At 37.5% G+C, this 20,451-nt stretch overlaps 1 protein-coding gene and 1 pseudogene across 1 annotated transcript; one reads left to right on the plus strand and one right to left on the minus strand.

Moving 5' to 3' along the window:
* Positions 1–2,888: 2,888 nt before the first annotated feature.
* Positions 2,889–3,353, plus strand: LOC108171649 (flavonoid 3',5'-hydroxylase 1-like). The gene has a single exon (XM_017328069.3). The coding sequence runs from the start codon at positions 2,889–2,891 to the stop codon at positions 3,351–3,353; it is 465 nt and encodes a 154-aa protein (XP_017183558.3).
* Positions 3,354–7,355: 4,002 nt separating this feature from the next.
* LOC103409524 (amine oxidase [copper-containing] gamma 2-like) lies at positions 7,356–10,495 on the minus strand (annotated as a pseudogene).
* Positions 10,496–20,451: the final 9,956 nt, after the last annotated feature.

The following is a 20,451-nucleotide window of genomic DNA, read 5'->3' on the forward strand; positions in this document are numbered from 1 at the left end:
AAAAGTCGACAAAAACACCCATCAGTGGCCAATAAGTAAAAGATGGAAAAGATGGAGGCATGAAGAACAATAGATGTAGAGGAAAATGCTAGTGGGATGATAAATAAAAATATGATGGAGAAAATGCTACTAATTATTGTTTATTATCACTTGAATAGGGTAATAAACCTATAATTAACAATAATAAGAGCTACAAGAGTTACAATAAGTGAAAGGTTAAAAGACTCCACTTAATTCCGTACTAATAACAAATAACGACAAACAAACTCAAATCCCCGCTAGCAATCAAATAATTATAATTTATTTATTTAATATTAAAAAGAATTTTTATCACAAATGATCCTTAGAATTAGCCCACTCCATCAAAATGATCTCTGAAATTAAAAATCGATCAATGTCGTCTCTAAATATGGGTGCTGCAGATCAATGTAGTCATTCCCTTAATATTTTGTCAAATAATATGTTAGTTTGTTGATGTGACACATTTATGGATCCATATACCCTATTAAATAGCAACATGTGGATTATATCAAGTTATTATTTTTAAGAATGATCAAAATTCTGAAAACAATAAACCTGAGTAAATAGAAAGAAATAAACAAAAGTTTTGTCATTCTGGCTTTTAAGATCTCTCGACTCTCTAGTTCTTTCCACTGCTTTTGATCTTTTGGATCGTAATCGAAGAACCAATTCTCCCTCAGACTTGGTCTCATCTTCTCCCGGTTTTGACCATGGTCAATGGAACAAGAGGGGTGATGCCAGCATGTGATTAAAATTTTAATCTCATTTTGTTATGAACTTATTGATTTTGGTCTTTCTGACTTATCAGACCAGATTATGCATAGATAATGAAGATTACAGAAAACTGTGGTATCTCTATAGTTATGGGATTGGATTACTGGCGATGTCTAAACAAAAAACAAATCTTGAAAATCAAAACTGGAAATTGCGAGTGGGGGGTCGTGGAAGAAAGTGGGGCGCGGGAGAAGGCAAGATGGCTGTGCGCAGAGGGGAGGTTCGATCGGAGAGGGGGGGAGAGAAAGAAGGAAAGGGGAAGGTGTGAAAGAGGGAGAGAGAAGTCGTCACGTTGTGGGGACTTTGGCAGCTTTGAGTGGGTTGGTGGCTGAGGAGGGATGGGAATGGCAGCTTTAAGTGGTTGGGTGGCTGTGGCTTACTGTTCCCTTTTTATTTTATTTATTTATAAGCTTTGGGAAAAAAAATCTATTTAAAAAATAAAACATAATCCACATGGTGCATTTTAATTGGATATATGAATTCATACATGTACCACATCAGTGCACTAACAGATTATTTGACAAAATTCTAATGGAATGACTACATTGATTTGCAGCACCCATATTCATGGACGACATTGATTGATTTTCAATTTCAAGAACTATGTTGATGAGATAGATCAATTTCAAGGACCATTTGTGATAAAAACCCTATTAAAAATGCACCAACAAGTCATTTAGTACTACGGTTTAGTGATATTCCTCCTCACTTGTAAGTACCAACAAGTTATTGGTCCAACAAATGACGGTCTAAATTAGTATTCCTCCTCACTTGTAAGTACCAACAAGTGATGAAAACAAAATGACTTGTTAGATTTACAATGAGCTTGCCATACTAATGTAGTTCAACAAGTCATTTAGTACTACGGTCTAGTGATTCTCATCAAAAGCGAAGTTGAACTACATTAGTATGGCAAGCTCATTGTAAATCTTAGTTTACTTCTTCATCTCTTTACTGTAGATACTTTCATTTGTTGAAAAAAAAAATTGCACCAACAATTATTAATTAAAAATTGAAATTAAAGTTTGAAAACTCAAAAAATATAACTTTTAGTTTTTGGTTTGTGGCTATGAAACAAATATGCAGACAAAGTGAAAACCAAAACAAAGCCGATTCGGTTATCATTTTCTAATTGGAAGTTTATGTCTACCCAATTAACTGCATATGATCCACTATCATTTTCTAAATGGAAGTTTGTGGCTACCCAATAAAGTGCATGTGGTCCATGAGAGTCTCCATGGTTTTGTTGTCTGCACTATTTTCATGTTTGGATTTGCAATGTTGCTGTCCCTTCTAAACTCATCTTTCATCTCATCCATTTATTTTTTCCTACATCATGATTTCTTCTTTTCAAAAAGGTTTGTACATGACAAGTTTGTGGATAAATTCGAGTTCCGTATACCCGAGTTTAAAAAGAAAAAGGGAATTTTAAACTGTCTAATAGTGTTTCTTTTTTCCTTAACAAACGATGGGTGCGCTTAATCTCATAATGAGTTAGCAATAATGTGGTTCAAATTCGTCTTTGGCGAGAATCGAACCTAAGACGTGTCACTTACAAGTGAAGAGGAATGCTACTAGACTGTAGTACTAAGTGACAAGACTGTCCAATAGTTTAACCACCAAACTTGTAAGTTTTCATTCAATATATCTGTGTACATGAGGTTATGTCTTCCCTTGAAACATTATGCATTGAGACAACATAAATCTCAAATTTAATCTCACTTGTTGACATGGTTGATTGTTTTACAGTCTGCATTAAGTTTTTAGCCTTACATTGGCAGCTAATCGCTTAGATTTTAGGTTTCAAGTTTTTAGCCCTACATGTATGGAAGTTACTTTCCACACGAGCATTTGTTTTCCCTTGTTTCTTGAGAGCCAACTAGTATAGTAACACAACTTTCTGTGGACAGGATACGGTGGTGGAAGGGGGGGGGACTGACACTTCCTCCAACACAACTGAGTTTGCCTTGGCTAAAATCTTGAACATACCAGAGATGATGGAAAAAGCCTAGCAAGAGTTGGAAGATGTAGTTGGAAAACACAACATTGTAGAAGAATCCCACATCGACAAATTGTCATACTTACAAGCTGTGATGAAAGAAACTTTGCGCTTGCATCCAACCCTGCCTCTGTTAGTCTGTCATTGCCCAAGTGAAACATGCATTGTGGGAGGCTACACCATTCCGAAAGGATCTATGATTTTCATCAATGTTTGGACCACACACATAGACCCATCGATTTGGGAAAACCCGTTGGAGTTCGATCCGGAGAGGTTCTTGGACATCAAATGGGACTACAATGGGAAAGACCTCAACAAATTTCCATTTGGGTCAGGCACAAGAATATGTGTTGGGATTGTAATGGCTGAGAGCATGGTGATGCATTCTTTCAACTGGAAATTGCCAGAGGGAGAGAAGTTGGATCTTTTTGAGAAGTTTCGGATTGTGTTGAAGAAGAAGCTTCCTTTGGTTGCCATCCCAACTCCAAGGTTATCAGATCCAGCATTCTATGAGTTGAACAATGCTGCTATCAAATTCCTTAAAATACTTCACTTGTAATAATTAATACCAACTTAAGCCCAAAAATATTTCTTGAAAACCGCATGTTTACATCGGTATATCAATTATGAATTTATACCAAACTTTTGTTCCTAGAAATTTCTAGGCATAAGAGCATTTGTTTTGAAAACCTCAAGCTTATGTTCCTCTTTCTACGATTTTCTTTTCTCAAGCATTTTGGGATTTGACTTGTTTTATTTATCTTCTCTGTTAAAATGATGAAAAATGATATTTCAAATTGCTCAAGCCCGAAGGGTAAGACTAATTCCCAATGAAACTCGGGAAAGCTAAGTTACACATGGAATGAATATCAAGTATCTTCTTAAATAGAATTAGTCGATGCCTCTATTAAGACGATTTTGAATAAAATGATTCAGTAAAAAGGTTTAACATTAGGATTTGGAGGTAACTTGAATGTTGTTCAATGAATCTATTTGTTGGTTTATATAAAAATAGGTGTAGCAAGATTAGGGTAAAAATATTGTTAGTTGATGGTTGGCATTATTTTATTTTTTTATTTTTGAACAAACGATATTATCTTCACAATTGGCTAGTAGTAATGTGATTCAAATTTTTCTTTGGCGAGAATCGAATCTAAGACCTCTCACTAACAAGTGAAGAGGAATATTACTAGGCCGTTGTATTAAGTGGCAAAACATGCTTAATTTATTTCTACTCAAATGATACCACTGAAATTAGTATCTTTGATGTTATCAATATCTAGAAAAAAGAAATGGGAGCTTTTAAGTTTAAGGGAATGTATTGTATACGACTCTTAAGCCTCGTTTGGCAACTCGAATTGTACAAACTATTTCAGTCGGATATGACAAATAGTCTAGTACTGATTAAATTAGTCAGACGTTTGTTGTTATGTCGGATTAATTTGTCCATTGGATAATCCGTTGGATTATAATTAATTTTTTTTTAAATCACATAATAATTGTTGTTAAAATGAAAAAGGGAGAAAAATAGAAGGAAAAAAAGTAATTAAACATCATTAAGACAAAATTATAAAAAAATTATAAAAAAAGGAAGGTGAAAAACCCAGGTCTCTTCCCAGCGTGTCTTCCTTTCTTCACCATCTTACCCACGCTTCAAATTCCACCCTCCCATACGAACCCATTTCCTCATTTCTTCAATCACCCAAAACCCACATCGATTCACCAACCAAAACAACTATTGATTAAATTGAAGATACTAATTAATGAAGAAAAGAAATCAATTCGTGGCATGGTCCAAGTTAACCGGAGCCGTCGGAGCCGGATCCAACGCTGTCGGCAGCGGAAGATGATTGAGTTGCTAAGCTTATTGTTGTTGACGATCGATCGGGATTCTTGATCTCAACAATCGATCGGGATTCTTGATCTCAACTACCTCTTCGTCCACATCGTCGTGCTTCGACGTCGACGGCTGAAATGTGAAGCGGTGGACGAAAGCGGAAATTGCTTGGCGACCGTTTGCAGAGGAGTGGCGGTCGGCGTTGAGAACTCGTCGAGGAACTGCTCGTGAAGATGGAGCATATTTGCCAAGGAGCAGATCCATGAAACCGAACAGAGGAAGTGAGTGTGTTTTTGGTTAGCGCACTCGATTAATAATACCAAGCTTTTGGGTTGTATTAGTCAGCCGTACTAAATTTGATAGATGATATAATTAAGCGGGTGCTTATTTTTTTTATTTTTTTTTATTTTTTTTAAAGCTAGGAAATCACATTCCAAGGTTAAGAAGCCAAACATAGACAAGAAAGCCAACTCAAAGGCGAACACCAGGGACGACCAACCAAGAAAAAGAAAAGAGCAGTGAAAGGGGCTAAGACCAACAGACACTTCAACTAAGTAAAAGTGTCACCCCAAGCACCACCAAAGAACAACTAATGAGGACAAGGAAGACCATCATTACATAAGACATACACTAACGAAGATGGGGGCCTATCGACCCACACAACATCACACATCTCCGTAAAACCAACTGACGCGAGAGCATCCGCCGCCATGTTGGCTGATCTTGGAACCCAAGACCAGCGACAGTTTTGAAAGACTCACTCAACCTAAGCGCCCTGGCCAAGAGCGGGTGCTTATTTAGTATGTGAATGCACCAAACAATGTCTACCGTATTATTAATCCTAATACGATGTGCCAGATTAGGCTTTAAATTCAAGTGTATTCAATCCTGGTTTTGTTGGAGACTAATACAAGTCACCTTGTATTGAATAAAGATTTTTTATGACTTCTAAAAAGTCTACAAAAATCTTGTAGTATTATATTATGACTTTTTTACCAGCTTACAAAAGTCTAGATGTATTCAATATTTCATTCATTTTAAAGGATTTTAAAAAGGGAGTTTTAACGAAACACTTCCAATACTGTTCATTTTTAACGAAAAACCATATTTTTACCTTTTCCTGGTACTATTCACCACACATTTATTTGTCATTTTTCCTTAAAACTAAAGTTTTTTTGAACTTTTTGTTAGTTTTCCATTTTAAAAAAGTCATGGACTTTCAGAGACTTTGATGTGTTTTATGTTATACTTGTTGTCATAATAAATCCAACATCTCCTCCTAAATTTTTTATGGATTTTGTTTTATTACTTCTAATGATTACTCCACCACCCACCATGATGCAATAAGGATCAAATATCTCCACTTCCGCAACACCATGTCGTCGCCATTGATGCCACTACCGTCACAATCATCTCACTTCTTCTACTATCACCTTGTCATACAATCATCACCGTGTCACAAGCTCCTAGAACCATATTTATGCCTCCACCGATACAACCAACATGATCGCCACTTGAAATACTACCATGTTAACTTGCCTGCCACCACCACTCCCTCCACTACCTCTACTACCACCTACGTTGTCACAACCATCATCATCATAACCTTCTGTGACCACTTTATCGTCGCCACCCCCACCTATGACTATTGACATTGCCATCATCATGATCGCCACATTTACTTTCCTCTTATATGCCCATCACCACCACCACCCCCACTCCACCCCCACTCCCTCACTCCTCCACCACTCTAGCACGACATTAGAAACACACAATTTACAAGAATTTGGAATAAAAAGATATAATGTTTATGGGTTAAGGATTCTTTCATATGTCTAACAATTTTGGTCATATCAGGAAAAAGTAAATTACGTAACTGTAACATTACTTACTCTTAACTGGTTTCTTAGCCAAAAAAGAGGTATAATTATTACAAAGTTCGTTAAATTCTCTTGAACTCTAAAAAAAGTTGAGCATTAAACTCTCAAAAATATATAGGAGTCTATCAAGAAAAAGTGTGGATTTCAATAAAAGTCTATGAATTCTACAGAAGTCTATCACATAAAAAAGGTTGGAGCTCTACTCTTACAGAAGAATTTTCATGCAACAGTGATGTTGGCATATCTTAGTTGATCACGTACTACTTTATAATATATTTTGTGTATATATAGGCATATCAATGTTGAATATAAGTTCCACATTGGGGAATTAAGAAAATAAAATACGATATACAAGTTTATGGTTCCACTCCTAATAACATCGAGACCTTTTATGATAAAATTCAACACCACAATATTAGTGTGGTTAGGAGTGGATCAAATGATCCGTCTCTTTGAATTTTTGACAAATCGATTGCATTATTAGAAAATATAAAACTTGAGATATATTTGGAAATTTAGAACTCGAGGCCTTGTCCAAGTAGGTACATGATACCACTAGAAAAATCAAGTATGGAGGTAGGCATACATAGAAATGATGGCATCATTTAGACAACCCTAGGTCATCACCACCATGTTAACCTGCCGAAACAGCCGGTCTGTCCATTTTATTCCACCACGTCGCCACCCAAAGGCGGCATACTTCTCAGTTACGCAACAACAATGACAAAATGTAATGGATTATACATATTTGTTTCGTTTTCATGAATCTTTGTCGAACTATAATTAGTGTAATTAGAGTGCTTTTAGAAATCTCCAGTCATCAGATTTCACGAGTTCATTGTCATACAAGCTAAGGCTAATCAAATTGATAAACTTTTAGGCGTATGTTCCACCACCAACATCACAAATTACATACTGGAATTCAACAATACATATACAATGCAAGATCATCCCACTAATTTCTTTTATTTTCGGGTCACGTCGCTTTCGTATGACTTGTAAGTTGTTACGTACTTATATACATCGAAGCTAATTTCATAGAAAACCCCAAAGTACCATATGGAGGAAACTTTCTACAAGCAGCTCATCATAAATACATCTTTGAGGTTAAAGCAACGGATTTCATGTGGAATGCGCTCTACCTTAATTAAGCTGAAGCAGCAGCCGTGCAAACGGGTATATCTGTGGCAACGTTAGGCGGAGTCCGAAGTATGGGGTTACTCTCAAAGAAATTGACAGGTTTGATATCGAAGCTAGATGACACAGTTGGCATTATAGGGAAGTCGGTATGTGATGAAACCCTAATGTGTACCAAACCACAATGTCCTTGTTCTCGATTGGTCGGTCCCTACAATATCAAAATGAATCGAATTGTATCAGCATTGTGTACATGTGATCATCAGTAAATTCGATGCAAATAAATAACCTAACACCTGTTAGACTACACGGCAAGAGTATCTTCGCCCGTGCTTTGGTCTACAAACAACCCACCAGCCCATTGTTCACTCCTATTGTATGGGGTAACCCAAATTTGATTGTTTGTAAAAGCACCTTTCTTTTGGGGAGGGTCGTCAAGATCAAGCAAGCTAGCAGCAGTGCCACCGGGAACCAACTTGTACCCTACAGGGTTTCCAACCCGTGTCCTTTTTGACGGGTTGATCATGTGGAATTCGGACGGGTCGTAGAGTTTGAGCTTAATCTGTACATCTTTCTCAGTTTTGGCAACGGTTTTAGTAGCTTTCAAGTAGCTTTTCCTGGGTGATTCAGTTGGGGAGTTGGACTGCCTTTGGAGATTCACCTTCATAAAGGAGTTATCTGAGCCGTCCACGTCCATATCAAGATGAAATGTGACGTAATGATCGCGAATAACACCAATAACGTTCTCCGACAAGAGGGTGCCATAGAGATTCTCTTGGCTAGATGAGGCTTGGTTCATGTTCTCATAGGAAGTGCCTTTCACCATCAAAATGCCTCCATGTTCTCATAGGAAGTGCCTTTCACCATCAAAATGCCACTAAGTCCAACCTATATGTTTCTTGCACACACGTATTATATGTAGTATTAACAATCTTAAAATACAAAATATTATGGTGAATTTCCATAAAAATACAAAAAATGACAGGTTTAGTCCCTCGGTCAATTATAGTTATTCACGCTTGTAAGACTCATAAATAAACGACCACGATAAGAGATATTCATGCTTGTGAGACTCATAAAGTAGAAACAACCACAATCAATCAGGTGATACGCCATGCACTATTAATCCTAATTACACTCTAAGAGAACATATATATCAGGATTTTAATCAAACTCAAAAGGAAACATAAAATGCAAAAATGATTGTAAGTATAGGAGAAGTAATCACCACTAACCTTAACTCTGATTAGTCCGTCTGTTTGGAACTCCCAGTCGACGATATAATCATAGTTAGCAACTGATGCTGCCATTCTAACTACCAATGTCACCTTTTCACTTCCCTAACCTGTCACAACGCATTATTTTTGTACTAATTATATATTATCATCGCTAATGCTATTTAATTACATAAAACTGATACACTTGCTAAAAATATCATAATATACTAAATATTTTGTTTAATAGAAATGAGATTGCATGTATAGATGAGTCTTACTTCTATTCAAAATATTAATAATGTAACATAAAACTAATGAATACGATACATGTAACATTAAGTTCCTTACCTCCATGCCCATTATCGGACACTTTGTGTGCCGCCACCCGATATCGCCTGTATAGCTCTCGAATATGCAAACCATGTTTGATCGGACGTATGATTTTCCATCAGCTGCCACAAACACACCATCCATATAGTAGGTGTTACGCGAATAATCGTTAAGCGGTTCCAAAGGCATTGCCTGTAACCCGAACCCGTATTCATCGGCATCCATATAGGTCTTAAAGTACCACGCATCGGTAGGGTCCATGTAAGGCACAAACAACTCTGACGTAAACCCTTTGTACATCACATCCCTCAACTCCCTGGTATCCGGGTCCCAGACTTTGGCCCGGGATACGATGACGCCCGCCCTGGCGTCAGGCTTCAAGTGAAATTCTCAATTTGCCCATTTAACCAAGTGATCATTTTCTAACGTAAAACTCGGCCCATCCGGCTGCTCTATAGATATGGGCTTGATCAACTTTTTCACTTGATTGGGCCTTTAGGATGAGTACCTATAATCTGTATTGGTGGCCTTTAGTATGGGGATGCTCCTACCCTTATCCGAAATCTCCACCACTTGTTTGGTGTCTAAGTCAACGAGAATAGTTAACCCTTCGACTGGACGCATGTAGAAGTTCACAGTATCTTTGGTTGAGTAGCACTGCACCTTAATTAACCTCCTGTTCTCCTCAGCCCCGCCGTACTACCCGTGGAAAGCGGGAGACACCCCAGGTCCACCAGATCGACCTTGCACTCGACGATCATACGGTTGAAATCAGCGTTCTTGAGAGGGCTGAAAGTGGCGACGGTCAGCTATTCCAGCGTCATTGTCGGGTAACCGCAGTGGGAACCGGTCTCGTGAACGGTCACCTCGGACGTGGTCAGGTTGACGGTTAGCACGAGAGACTTGTTGTCGACACGTGCGACGATAGAGGCCTTTTTGGAAAGAGAGGGTCGCCGTGCTTCCATTCGAGGATGAGGGACTTGTCGGGCTCCTGGAGCTTGACGGAGTGGAGTGCGTAGGAGGAGGTGGAGGTGAAGAGCGCATAGGAGTTGAGGATGGTGTGGGCGACATTGAGTTCTTGGATGGTGAGGGGGTCGAGAGGGTGGTGTGAGGTGTCAGAGCTGTGGTCTTTGAGGCGGCGCGTTGACATAGGGGGTTTGGATTAGATGCAATTTTTGGAGGAGCACCAGGTGGAGTTTGTTGTGTAGTCGAGAAGGTCGGAGACGTACGGCGGCGCGTAAGGGAGGTGTTGTTGGAAATGTGCCCTAAAACCAATCATGTGATGATACTTTACGGACATTTCACATGTTAAACTAATCTAGTTTAATATCAAGGGCAAAGATTATTGTTTTAAGCCGTCTCATATAAATGTTATATGCTTAAACGATAAGTCCAATGAATATGTAATTAGGAGAATGTAATTTAAACAAGTTAGATTTATGAGACCATTCTCTTTCGTATACATATCCTAAACGTTCCTGATTATAGGATTGCCAATTGGGCATTGACAGTCCATTAAGATCAATACGTGTTGTGTCTTTTCTCATGGAGAGTGACTGGTCTCGAGTCATTGGTGTGATTGACACCAAGACAAGTACGTAGGTGCTCAATAAGGAATGAGTTCACTGAACACTATCAACGAAGAGTTCTCATACTCATGTCACATGAGAACTCATGGTTGGGATAATGCAAAGTAGTTCTTTGACCTGAGGCATCATAGTTGTCTTGTGGTTAGGTCCTTGATCTTTGATTATGTCAAAGTCACTCCACTCGCAGGTGTCCACGGCATGGTTGGGGTTAAGCCGCTTAGCCATGGAGGCAAATGAATGTGCAACAAGGGATCTCTAACCTTCAAACCGTTTGAGGGAGAATACTCTATGATATGATTAAGAATCTCTGGCCAGAGTATGAATGAGATTTAGGAAGTCGTTCCAAATCACATTCAAGATAATCATATAAGTAAATGAATCACATTGGATAGTAGACATGAATAAACTATCAAACCAAACAATGTGGTCAAGAGTATTGTATTAGAGAAAGACCGTATTGCATTGTAATCCTAAACTGAATAGGTTCTCCACCTCTTCTGATTAGCTTGGGTAACCATGACATACTGCTAGGTGTCACTCATGGTTTGTGAAAGCCCTAAACGTGTATAATCACTAAAGGGAGAATTGAAAGTAAGTTTCAAATCACAATCGATTTGAAAGGGTTCTAATCGCCCACTGCCTCGCTAAAAGGAACCTAATGGATCGTACACCGTGTAAGGTAGAGATTGAAGAAACAAAGGAGATGAGTAAGAATAATTAAATGGTTTGATTATTTATTTATGGCAAGGATTAATTAATATGTTAATTAATCAAACGAATAAAGTTCGTTAAAAGACCACGGGTTAGTTTTGGGCCTCAAGGCCCAATGGGCTTCGAACATCAAGCCCATTAACTTAAGTTGTATAACAACTTAATTCACAAAGGCCCAAAAAGCCCAATAGAACCTTATGGCCGGCCATTTAGAGGAAGGGTAGTGAACTTGCTTTAATTACAAGTTTGCCACTCCAATGAATAGGTGTGGAGACTTAGAGGTTCTCAATTTTGGGAACTTGGAGAAACCTATTCTTCCATCCAAATCCATGGATCTAAGAAGCAAGGAATGAAGGCCCTCTCCTTGGGTGATTATCCTTTGCTTATGCAAAGAGGAATCAACAAAGGTATAATTTCTCAACTCACTTTGTTTTGAGTTGAGTCTTGGTTCACCAATCTACTAGGCTTTGAATTTCATGGTTAATGTTTTGTTTTTAAGTGCATACAAGCATGATTCCGCCTTTTAATTGTTAATTGCATGCTATAGATGTTGCTTGAATGAACATGTTTTTCACAAAATTTTCTTCAGGTGTGACTGACACACCCCGTCCCGGAGGAGGACATGCTGGCCGTCACGTGAGAGTGACGTAACCATTTACACAGTTCGGAAGCTTTAAAGATACAATTACTAAGATGAAACACCCGAGGGTGAGTCCTACTTTTGTGAATTCTGTTAGAACACCGTTGGATTCCTCGTGGCCACCAAAGCTCTGCAATCTAGAACCTGGAGGGGCGCAAAACAAAATTGAGTGGGTCAGTAAAACAAAGTCTTTCGAAAACCCTTCATTTAAAACATTTCTAACCCCTCACCGTAAAACCTGTATACTTTCCCAGAAAATAGTATATATAAAACCATACATAATCTCAAAACTAAAATCCCAATTCTTTAACATTTTTCAAGAAAAATATGCCATGCCATAAATCAGAATATAAATCAGGTGAAAATAGGGAATCAATCGGAGACCCTGCAGTTGGTCCTGTACGATTAATTCAATAGCTCAATATCCCTCTCAGCCGGAGTCACCACAGTGACCTATACGGCCCTACTCTGCACATCACTCGGAACTACGTAAGGTAGTCTGTACGATGAAAGGTGTAAAAATACGCTCTAGTGCTTCACTCATCATATCATCAGCGCGCATATCTAAGGTCACCCACCAGTCGGAACCCCTCTAATGGTCTGTACGACTGGCATGTCGGTGATGCGAAATATTATAAGCACACAAATTAAACCCTCTTTTTGACAATTGTAGTATAGATGTAAGTAGGGTATCGTTCTAGGCCGGGGATTAGGAGGGATTGCTAATCTATTGTAAATTAATTTAAAAATATTAAATAAGACTCAAGGACACAAAACTAGGCTAAAAACTCTAATAACTCGAAACACACTTAAAATGACTCAAAATAATGAAAACAATTAAATTAAACACTAGGAACTGAAATGGACGGAAATTAAATTAAAAGACTAACAATAAAGAAAACTAACTAAATAATATAATTTAATAATGGATGGGTGTTTGGTTTTGATGAAAAGTAAATTAAACTTAATTAAATTACAGAATTGACAAAAACATAAAATTAAGGTAAAATGATAAATGACGGACTAGCTAGAGGGTTCTTCTCCACACATGACACATATGCAACCTAAATTGATTTTCAGTTGTTCTTTCAATAAATTGTAAATCTCAACGCCCCAAATTAACCGTGAACAGCACTTTTTTAATCTTCAAGTTTTCCTTAAGTTATTGAATTGGACGGAAAAACGCATACAACAATTCAAAACATTCTTCAAAAGTCCCCTACGTGAAAAGCACAATAGAGATACAATCAAAGATCATTAAACTTTGTGAAAACTATAAGCATTGACGAGGCATTCGTAACTATGAAAAGCATGATACTCTTGCCAAGAATTTACTTAACGTGATTGTGACTAGCAACCTTTACTACTTGTGAAAATAAGTTCATAACGATTAGGTGAAATTCACTTATATTCTAGCATCAAATTCATGCATGTAAATTAAGCGTGCACTCTCAACCAACATACACAAATCAGTTTTTATACGAACGGATAAGTAAATTGAATTCACAACTTATGAATCACAACTGGATGTAATCAATTCATATTACAAAAATAATCATGGCTTTGAATTAACCTCTAGCCAAAATAAATTTAGTTACACATTATTATCAAATTAAACCAAAAGTAAAACATAGGTTTGAGAAGATAAAACCAAGAAAAATGGAGTGAAACTTTGCTCTGTGTTGCTGCTGATCTCCCTTCGTCTGACTCTTTCCCGCTTCTTTCCCCGCAGCTTCTTTTCCCCACGTCCTCTCTCCCTATTATTTTTTTCCGTTTTCCTTTTGGCAGCCTCCTGCCTTCCACTTCTCCCCCTACCCGTGTCAGTCCTCCTCCCGCGTCAGTCACCACTCCTTTTTGACTTGCGCGCCTTCCTCCTGCTGCCCAAAGGCAATCCTATTCTTTCCTTCTGTGGACTGTCAGTCTCGCTGCCAAAGGCAGCTCTCTGCCTTCCACCAATCCCCCCCCCCTTTTCCTTTTCCGCGTTCCCCTTCTTTTATTTTCTGATTTTCTAAGTTCTCTGCTTTTGACTCCTTGGATTCCTTCTTTTCTTTTTTTATTCCTTTCTTTTCTTCTTCTCCATCCGTTCCTTTCTTTTCTTCTACAAAACAAAACCATCATGATGATGTTTCAAACATCATCATGACTTATCATTATTATATATTTTTTTTAATTTAATTTAAAAGCTGATCTACACAGACAGTTTTGACGAATTTATTACATAAAATTTCACTTGTTTTATTTTTATTTTCTTTGCATAACAAATCCTATAAACACAAAAATAACGTAAATAGCTCAAAAATATAAGGAACTAACTAAGAAAAGACGAGTGAATTCGAAGTAAAAATATATATAAATATGATCCGATCAAATACCCCCACACTTAACTTTTGCTAGTCCTCGAGCAAAACAAAGAAAACAAGAACAAGAAGTAACAAGAAAAACATTAGTTTCCCCCTATGTGACCCGCATAGAATTTCATTCAAGAAAACAAATCATCAAGAACCATAGCTAGCATCAAGGAACTAATCCAAGTTCATCTTCCTTATTCAAATATTAGCAGTAATCTTTGAATCATCCTTGAAGTGTAGTGTGTGAGATAGCCATGCTAATGCAATTTCAAGTTTTTATTTTTAAAATCATCATATGCAAACTAGTAACATTCTCACGGGATATACACTCAATCACACATGTGTTTAGTTTTAATGTGTTTCACTCAAAGAATCAAATGTGAAATTTCTACCATAAGCTTGCATAAAGATCACTTCTCCACAATCATAATTGCAAAACTTAAATCAAGAGGACTTTTATTGGATGTAATGAGGCTTAGGGATAAAGTTATTGAAACGAAAGAATAGGAAAACACAAGTTCCAAGCTACATTGCAAGCAATTCTTTTGTTTAGATTTATAAGAACTCAATATTTCCAGTGATTCTTCTAGCACCTCCAACCACACCCTTAAACTGAAACTTTAAAAACTTTTTATTTTCTTTGTGTACAATCTTTCTTTTTCTTTTTCTTTTATTCTCTTTTCTCTTTTTTTTTTTAAATACAAACATAAAATACCCCCACACTTATTCTTTTGCCAAACACCTTCAAAGTACTTCACAACCGTTTCTCATAAGACAATCTCGCATTGCTCGCTTGGAAATGGTAAGGAAAAATATTTCAGGTATAAGGGTAGACATATCTGGTGATAAGAAATAAAAGGCTCAACAAACACGGCTCAAATTGGCAATCTAATGATATTATTTTTCTTTGGGAAACATGGTTATTTGGGCCATAGTGGTAAACCTAATGCCTCTATCATTTCCAAATTCATGCAATCAATGACAAACATTTCGAAAGATCGTTACGCAAGTTCTAGAGATGTATCTCACATAAGTTCATCACACATAAAAAAAAAGGAGTGTATGAAAAATGCACACACTTTCAATCGGCTCAAAAACTCACATAGGATGGTCACTAAATTCACATATGAAGCTTTAAGTTATGCTTTAGTTTCACATCAACAAGGCTATGTGCATTTGGTTTTTCAAAGATGATCAAACATGTACAAAACTAACAAAAGAATTAGGAATTTCACAAAACACATGTTAACTAAGTTCTTGATAATCATGATTCAAATTTGATCTAATTATATCATTGGGTCGGGAAACTAACAAAAAAAATCTGATTCAGAACAAAAAGGGAAACAAGACAATATTTTTGGATTTTTAAATTTTCCGATTTTTTTTTTATTTTTATTTTTATTATTATTATTATTATTATTATTTTTTTTTTTTAAGAAAACAAAAACTAACAACACAGAAACAAATGAAATTCTAGAGATTTCTACCCCCACACTTAAACTTGACATTGTCCCCAATGTCAGAAAACACTATAATGCAAATAAAAAAAAAAAATAAAATAAATAAATAATAAGAAACAAAATAACGCAATTGGACTGAAAACTTCCCTAATTTGCAGTAAAATCAAGCGATGACCCCCAAGCTAAAATTCTGCAATCAACTTCAAGGGTGGAAATAACCAAAAGTTCCTGCAAAGAAAAGAAATAATTCAGTTAAGTACGCAAGAAAATTAATTAAAAAAAAATTGCAAACGAAAAATTGAAAATTACGATAAAAGATAATGAATAAAACTAATAAGTAATCATTGGTCGTGCTTGTTGACTTTCCACAGCTTTCCTCTTGAACAGGGTGACACTTAGCTTTTCACTTGCAAGTGATGATTTTATGATATTGTACGGCGAAGCTTTGCTCTTTGGTTATGTTGCAGTTCCTTATTTGTTCTCCAAGCAGATGTGGCAGCTTCTCTAGTTCCTCAGTTCGGACTCCTTCCGCTGGGATGATTGTGCAAGCTGCATTCTTCTCTGCTTGTTTCTTCTGCACAACGGGCAGGCACGAGGGAAAGGTGTTGGTCCTTATTTCTTTCTTCAATCTTTCCAAGTGCCCACCTCTTGCTTTCTTTCTCCTTGTCCCTAGCTGAATTGTCTCCACATGCTTCGAGGTATCATTTTCACTTCCCTTACTGTCCCCCAGGCAGATGTGGTAGACGAAGAGAAAGCATAAAATGATGAAGATGAGTACTCGAGAGCAAGGCTAGGTAAGCAATCAGGAAGGGGTTCCAGGCAGTTGGCTCCAGATCGGAAGATTGATACCAAATGCTGGCTGATTGCTCTCTTTCTCCTTGTCGGAAAACAAAGACAAGGAGAAGGACATGGAGAAAGCATGATATGAGATACTCTTGCTTTCAACCTTTATGATATGAAATACTTTTGCTTTGAATGGGTTGTTCGCAGGAGTATCCCAAGGAATGAGGAACACAGAGTGACTCGAGAGGATTATTTGGGAATGCATTTTCGGAGATGAAGAGGTGTTGAGAGGGTGTGCTGAGAGAGTGTGCTTTTGCTGTGGAAGGCGAAGGTAGAAACTTATAGGACTTGTCTTCACAACCGGAACTGTTCTCTCACTTAGTGTCGGCAGCCGGTGGATGGGTGAAGAATACAAATTATGCGCTTTCTGACAAAGCTGCCCGTAATTTCCGCAAAGCTGCCAGTTGCATGTGACAAGTGCTGACTAGGCTGAGAGAGACAGATGGTTGGAATCGGCACTTCGACAGACTGCCCGTGATTTTCGCAGAGCTGAGTTTGCGTGTGACGGGTGACAACACGTCTGGACGAATTGATCTTGCGAAATCCGGGGTTCGGCTCGTGGTTTCTGAGCAAGCCCAATTTTTAAGAAATGAAACGCCTCTTTTGAGAAAAGAATCCGACTTTTGAGAAAGGAGCCCCTCTTTTGAGAAAAAACTCCGGCTTTTGAGAAAGGAGCCCCGACTCTTCGATTTGCGAGAGGACGCCTCTCTGAGGAGCGCCTCTTTGATTTCTTCTTTTTATAGAGGCGTTAATTTTGTTCCACAACACACTTGAGTACCCTCCTGTAAACACTCCCTTCTTGCACTTGTTTAATCTTGATCATTCCGACTCTCTTCTTTCTTTACCACCTCTGAAAAATGTCTGGCCCTTCTGATCGTCGTTTTGACTTGAACATTGGTGAAGAGGCAGTTCCGCCTTCACCAGACAACATATGGCGGCCATCCTTCATATCCCCTACCGGTCCCCTTACCGTGGGGGATTCGATGATGAAAAATGACATGACCGCTGCGGTGGTGGCCCGAAACCTTGTCACTCCCAGAGATAACAGACTGCTCGCAAGGCGGTCTGATGAATTGGCGGTCAAGGAGTCTCTGGCTCTCAGTGTGCAGTGTGCGGGTTCCGTATCCAACATGGCCCAATGCCTATATGCCCGAACCCGTCACGTTGAATCCTTGGTGGCTGAAATACAGAGTCTCAAGCAAGAGATTAAAGGGCTCAAGCATGAGAATAAGGAATTGCACAAGCTCGCACACAGCTATGCCACCAGCATGAAGAGGAAGATTGACCAGATGCAGGACACCGATGGTCAAATTTTACTTGATCATCGGAGGTTTGTGGGTTTGTTCCAACAACATCTGCCTTCGTCTTCTGGAGCGGCACCGCGTAGTGAAGCTCCAACTGATCAACCTCTGCCGCCTCCTCCTTCTGTGGCCCCGCCGACTGCTGAAGCCCCGCCTACTACTGAAGCACCACCCGACCAATGAATACTATTAGTTTACATCATTGTAAAATATTTGTACTTTCTTTTTTTTTTTTTTTTAATTTTTTTTTTTTTTTAATTTTTAATTTTTTTTTTTTTTTATGTAAATTTTTTTTTTTTTTTATCATTAATTTTAAATTTTATCTTTTTTTTTTTTTTTTTTTTTTTTTTTTTTTTTATAAATGTAAATTAATGTAAAGAGACTTTGGTTAACCTTCCCCCACACTTAAACTAAATAACACAAACTCACAGAAATCAACCAAATAACACAACTAACTAAACAAAACAAAATGAAAGCAGTAAAGATAAGGGTGGAAGAATGCAAAGCTGATTGGGTTAGTGATTCCAAAGTCTCCCTTCGTTGAATGCTTGGGTTGCCTCCCAAGAAGCGCTTGATTTAACGTCTTTAGCCGGACGCATCTTTCCTTTAAATTTCCCTCGGCTCCATTTGAACCTAAAATCAAAGAAAGAAAAAATAAATCAAATATCAAAAGTAAAATACACAAACACCAATATAAACATAAACAAAAACAAAAATAAAAGGATTAGCAAAGTTGCTAATCCCCGGCAACGGCGCCAAAATTTGATGCGAAATATTATAAGCACACAAATTAAACCCTCTTTTTGACAATTGTAGTATAGATGTAAGTAGGGTATCGTTCTAGGCCGGGGATTAGGAGGGATTGCTAATCTATTGTAAATTAATTTAAAAATATTAAATAAGACTCAAGGACACAAAACTAGGCTAAAAACTCTAATAACTCGAAACACACTTAAAATGACTCAAAATAATGAAAACAATTAAATTAAACACTAGGAACTGAAATGGACGGAAATTAAATTAAAAGACTAACAATAAAGAAAACTAACTAAATAATATAATTTAATAATGGATGGGTGTTTGGTTTTGATGAAAAGTAAATTAAACTTAATTAAATTACAGAATTGACAAAAACATAAAATTAAGGTAAAATGATAAATGACGGACTAGCTAGAGGGTTCTTCTCCACACATGACACATATGCAACCTAAATTGATTTTCAGTTGTTCTTTCAATAAATTGTAAATCTCAACGCCCCAAATTAACCGTGAACAGCACTTTTTTAATCTTCAAGTTTTCCTTAAGTTATTGAATTGGACGGAAAAACGCATACAACAATTCAAAACATTCTTCAAAAGTCCCCTACGTGAAAAGCACAATAGAGATACAATCAAAGATCATTAAACTTTGTGAAAACTATAAGCATTGACGAGGCATTCGTAACTATGAAAAGCATGATACTCTTGCCAAGAATTTACTTAACGTGATTGTGACTAGCAACCTTTACTACTTGTGAAAATAAGTTCATAACGATTAGGTGAAATTCACTTATATTCTAGCATCAAATTCATGCATGTAAATTAAGCGTGCACTCTCAACCAACATACACAAATCATTTTTTATACGAACGGATAAGTAAATTGAATTCACAACTTATGAATCACAACTGGATGTAATCAATTCATATTACAAAAATAATCATGGCTTTGAATTAACCTCTAGCCAAAATAAATTTAGTTACACATTATTATCAAATTAAACCAAAAGTAAAACATAGGTTTGAGAAGATAAAACCAAGAAAAATGGAGTGAAACTTTGCTCTGTGTTGCTGCTGATCTCCCTTCGTCTGACTCTTTCCAGCTTCTTTCCCCGCAGCTTCTTTTCCCCACGTCCTCTCTCCCTATTATTTTTTTCCGTTTTCCTTTTGGCAGCCTCCTGCCTTCCACTTCTCCCCCTACCCGTGTCAGTCCTCCTCCCGCGTCAGTCACCACTCCTTTTTGACTTGCGCGCCTTCCTCCTGCTGCCCAAAGGCAACTCCTATTCTTTCCTTCTGTGGACTGTCAGTCTCGCTGCCAAAGGCAGCTCTCTGCCTTCCACCAATCCCCCCCCCCTTTTCCTTTTCCGCGTTCCCCTTCTTTTATTTTCTGATTTTCTAAGTTCTCTGCTTTTGACTCCTTGGTTTCCTTCTTTTCTTTTTTTATTCCTTTCTTTTCTTCTTCTCCATCCGTTCCTTTCTTTTCTTCTACAAAACAAAACCATCATGATGATGTTTCAAACATCATCATGACTTATCATTATTATATATTTTTTTTAATTTAATTTAAAAGCTGATCTACAAAGACAGTTTTGACAAATTTATTACAT

This window comes from Malus domestica, chromosome 06 (genome assembly GCF_042453785.1).
Source record: "Malus domestica chromosome 06, GDT2T_hap1".
In the NCBI taxonomy this organism is placed as follows: domain Eukaryota; kingdom Viridiplantae; phylum Streptophyta; class Magnoliopsida; order Rosales; family Rosaceae; genus Malus; species Malus domestica.

Coding starts and splice junctions, on each gene's coding strand:
- LOC108171649 (XM_017328069.3), top strand. CDS start 2,889: ATGAAAGAAACTTTGCGCTTGCATCCAACCCTGCCTCTGTTAGTCTGT.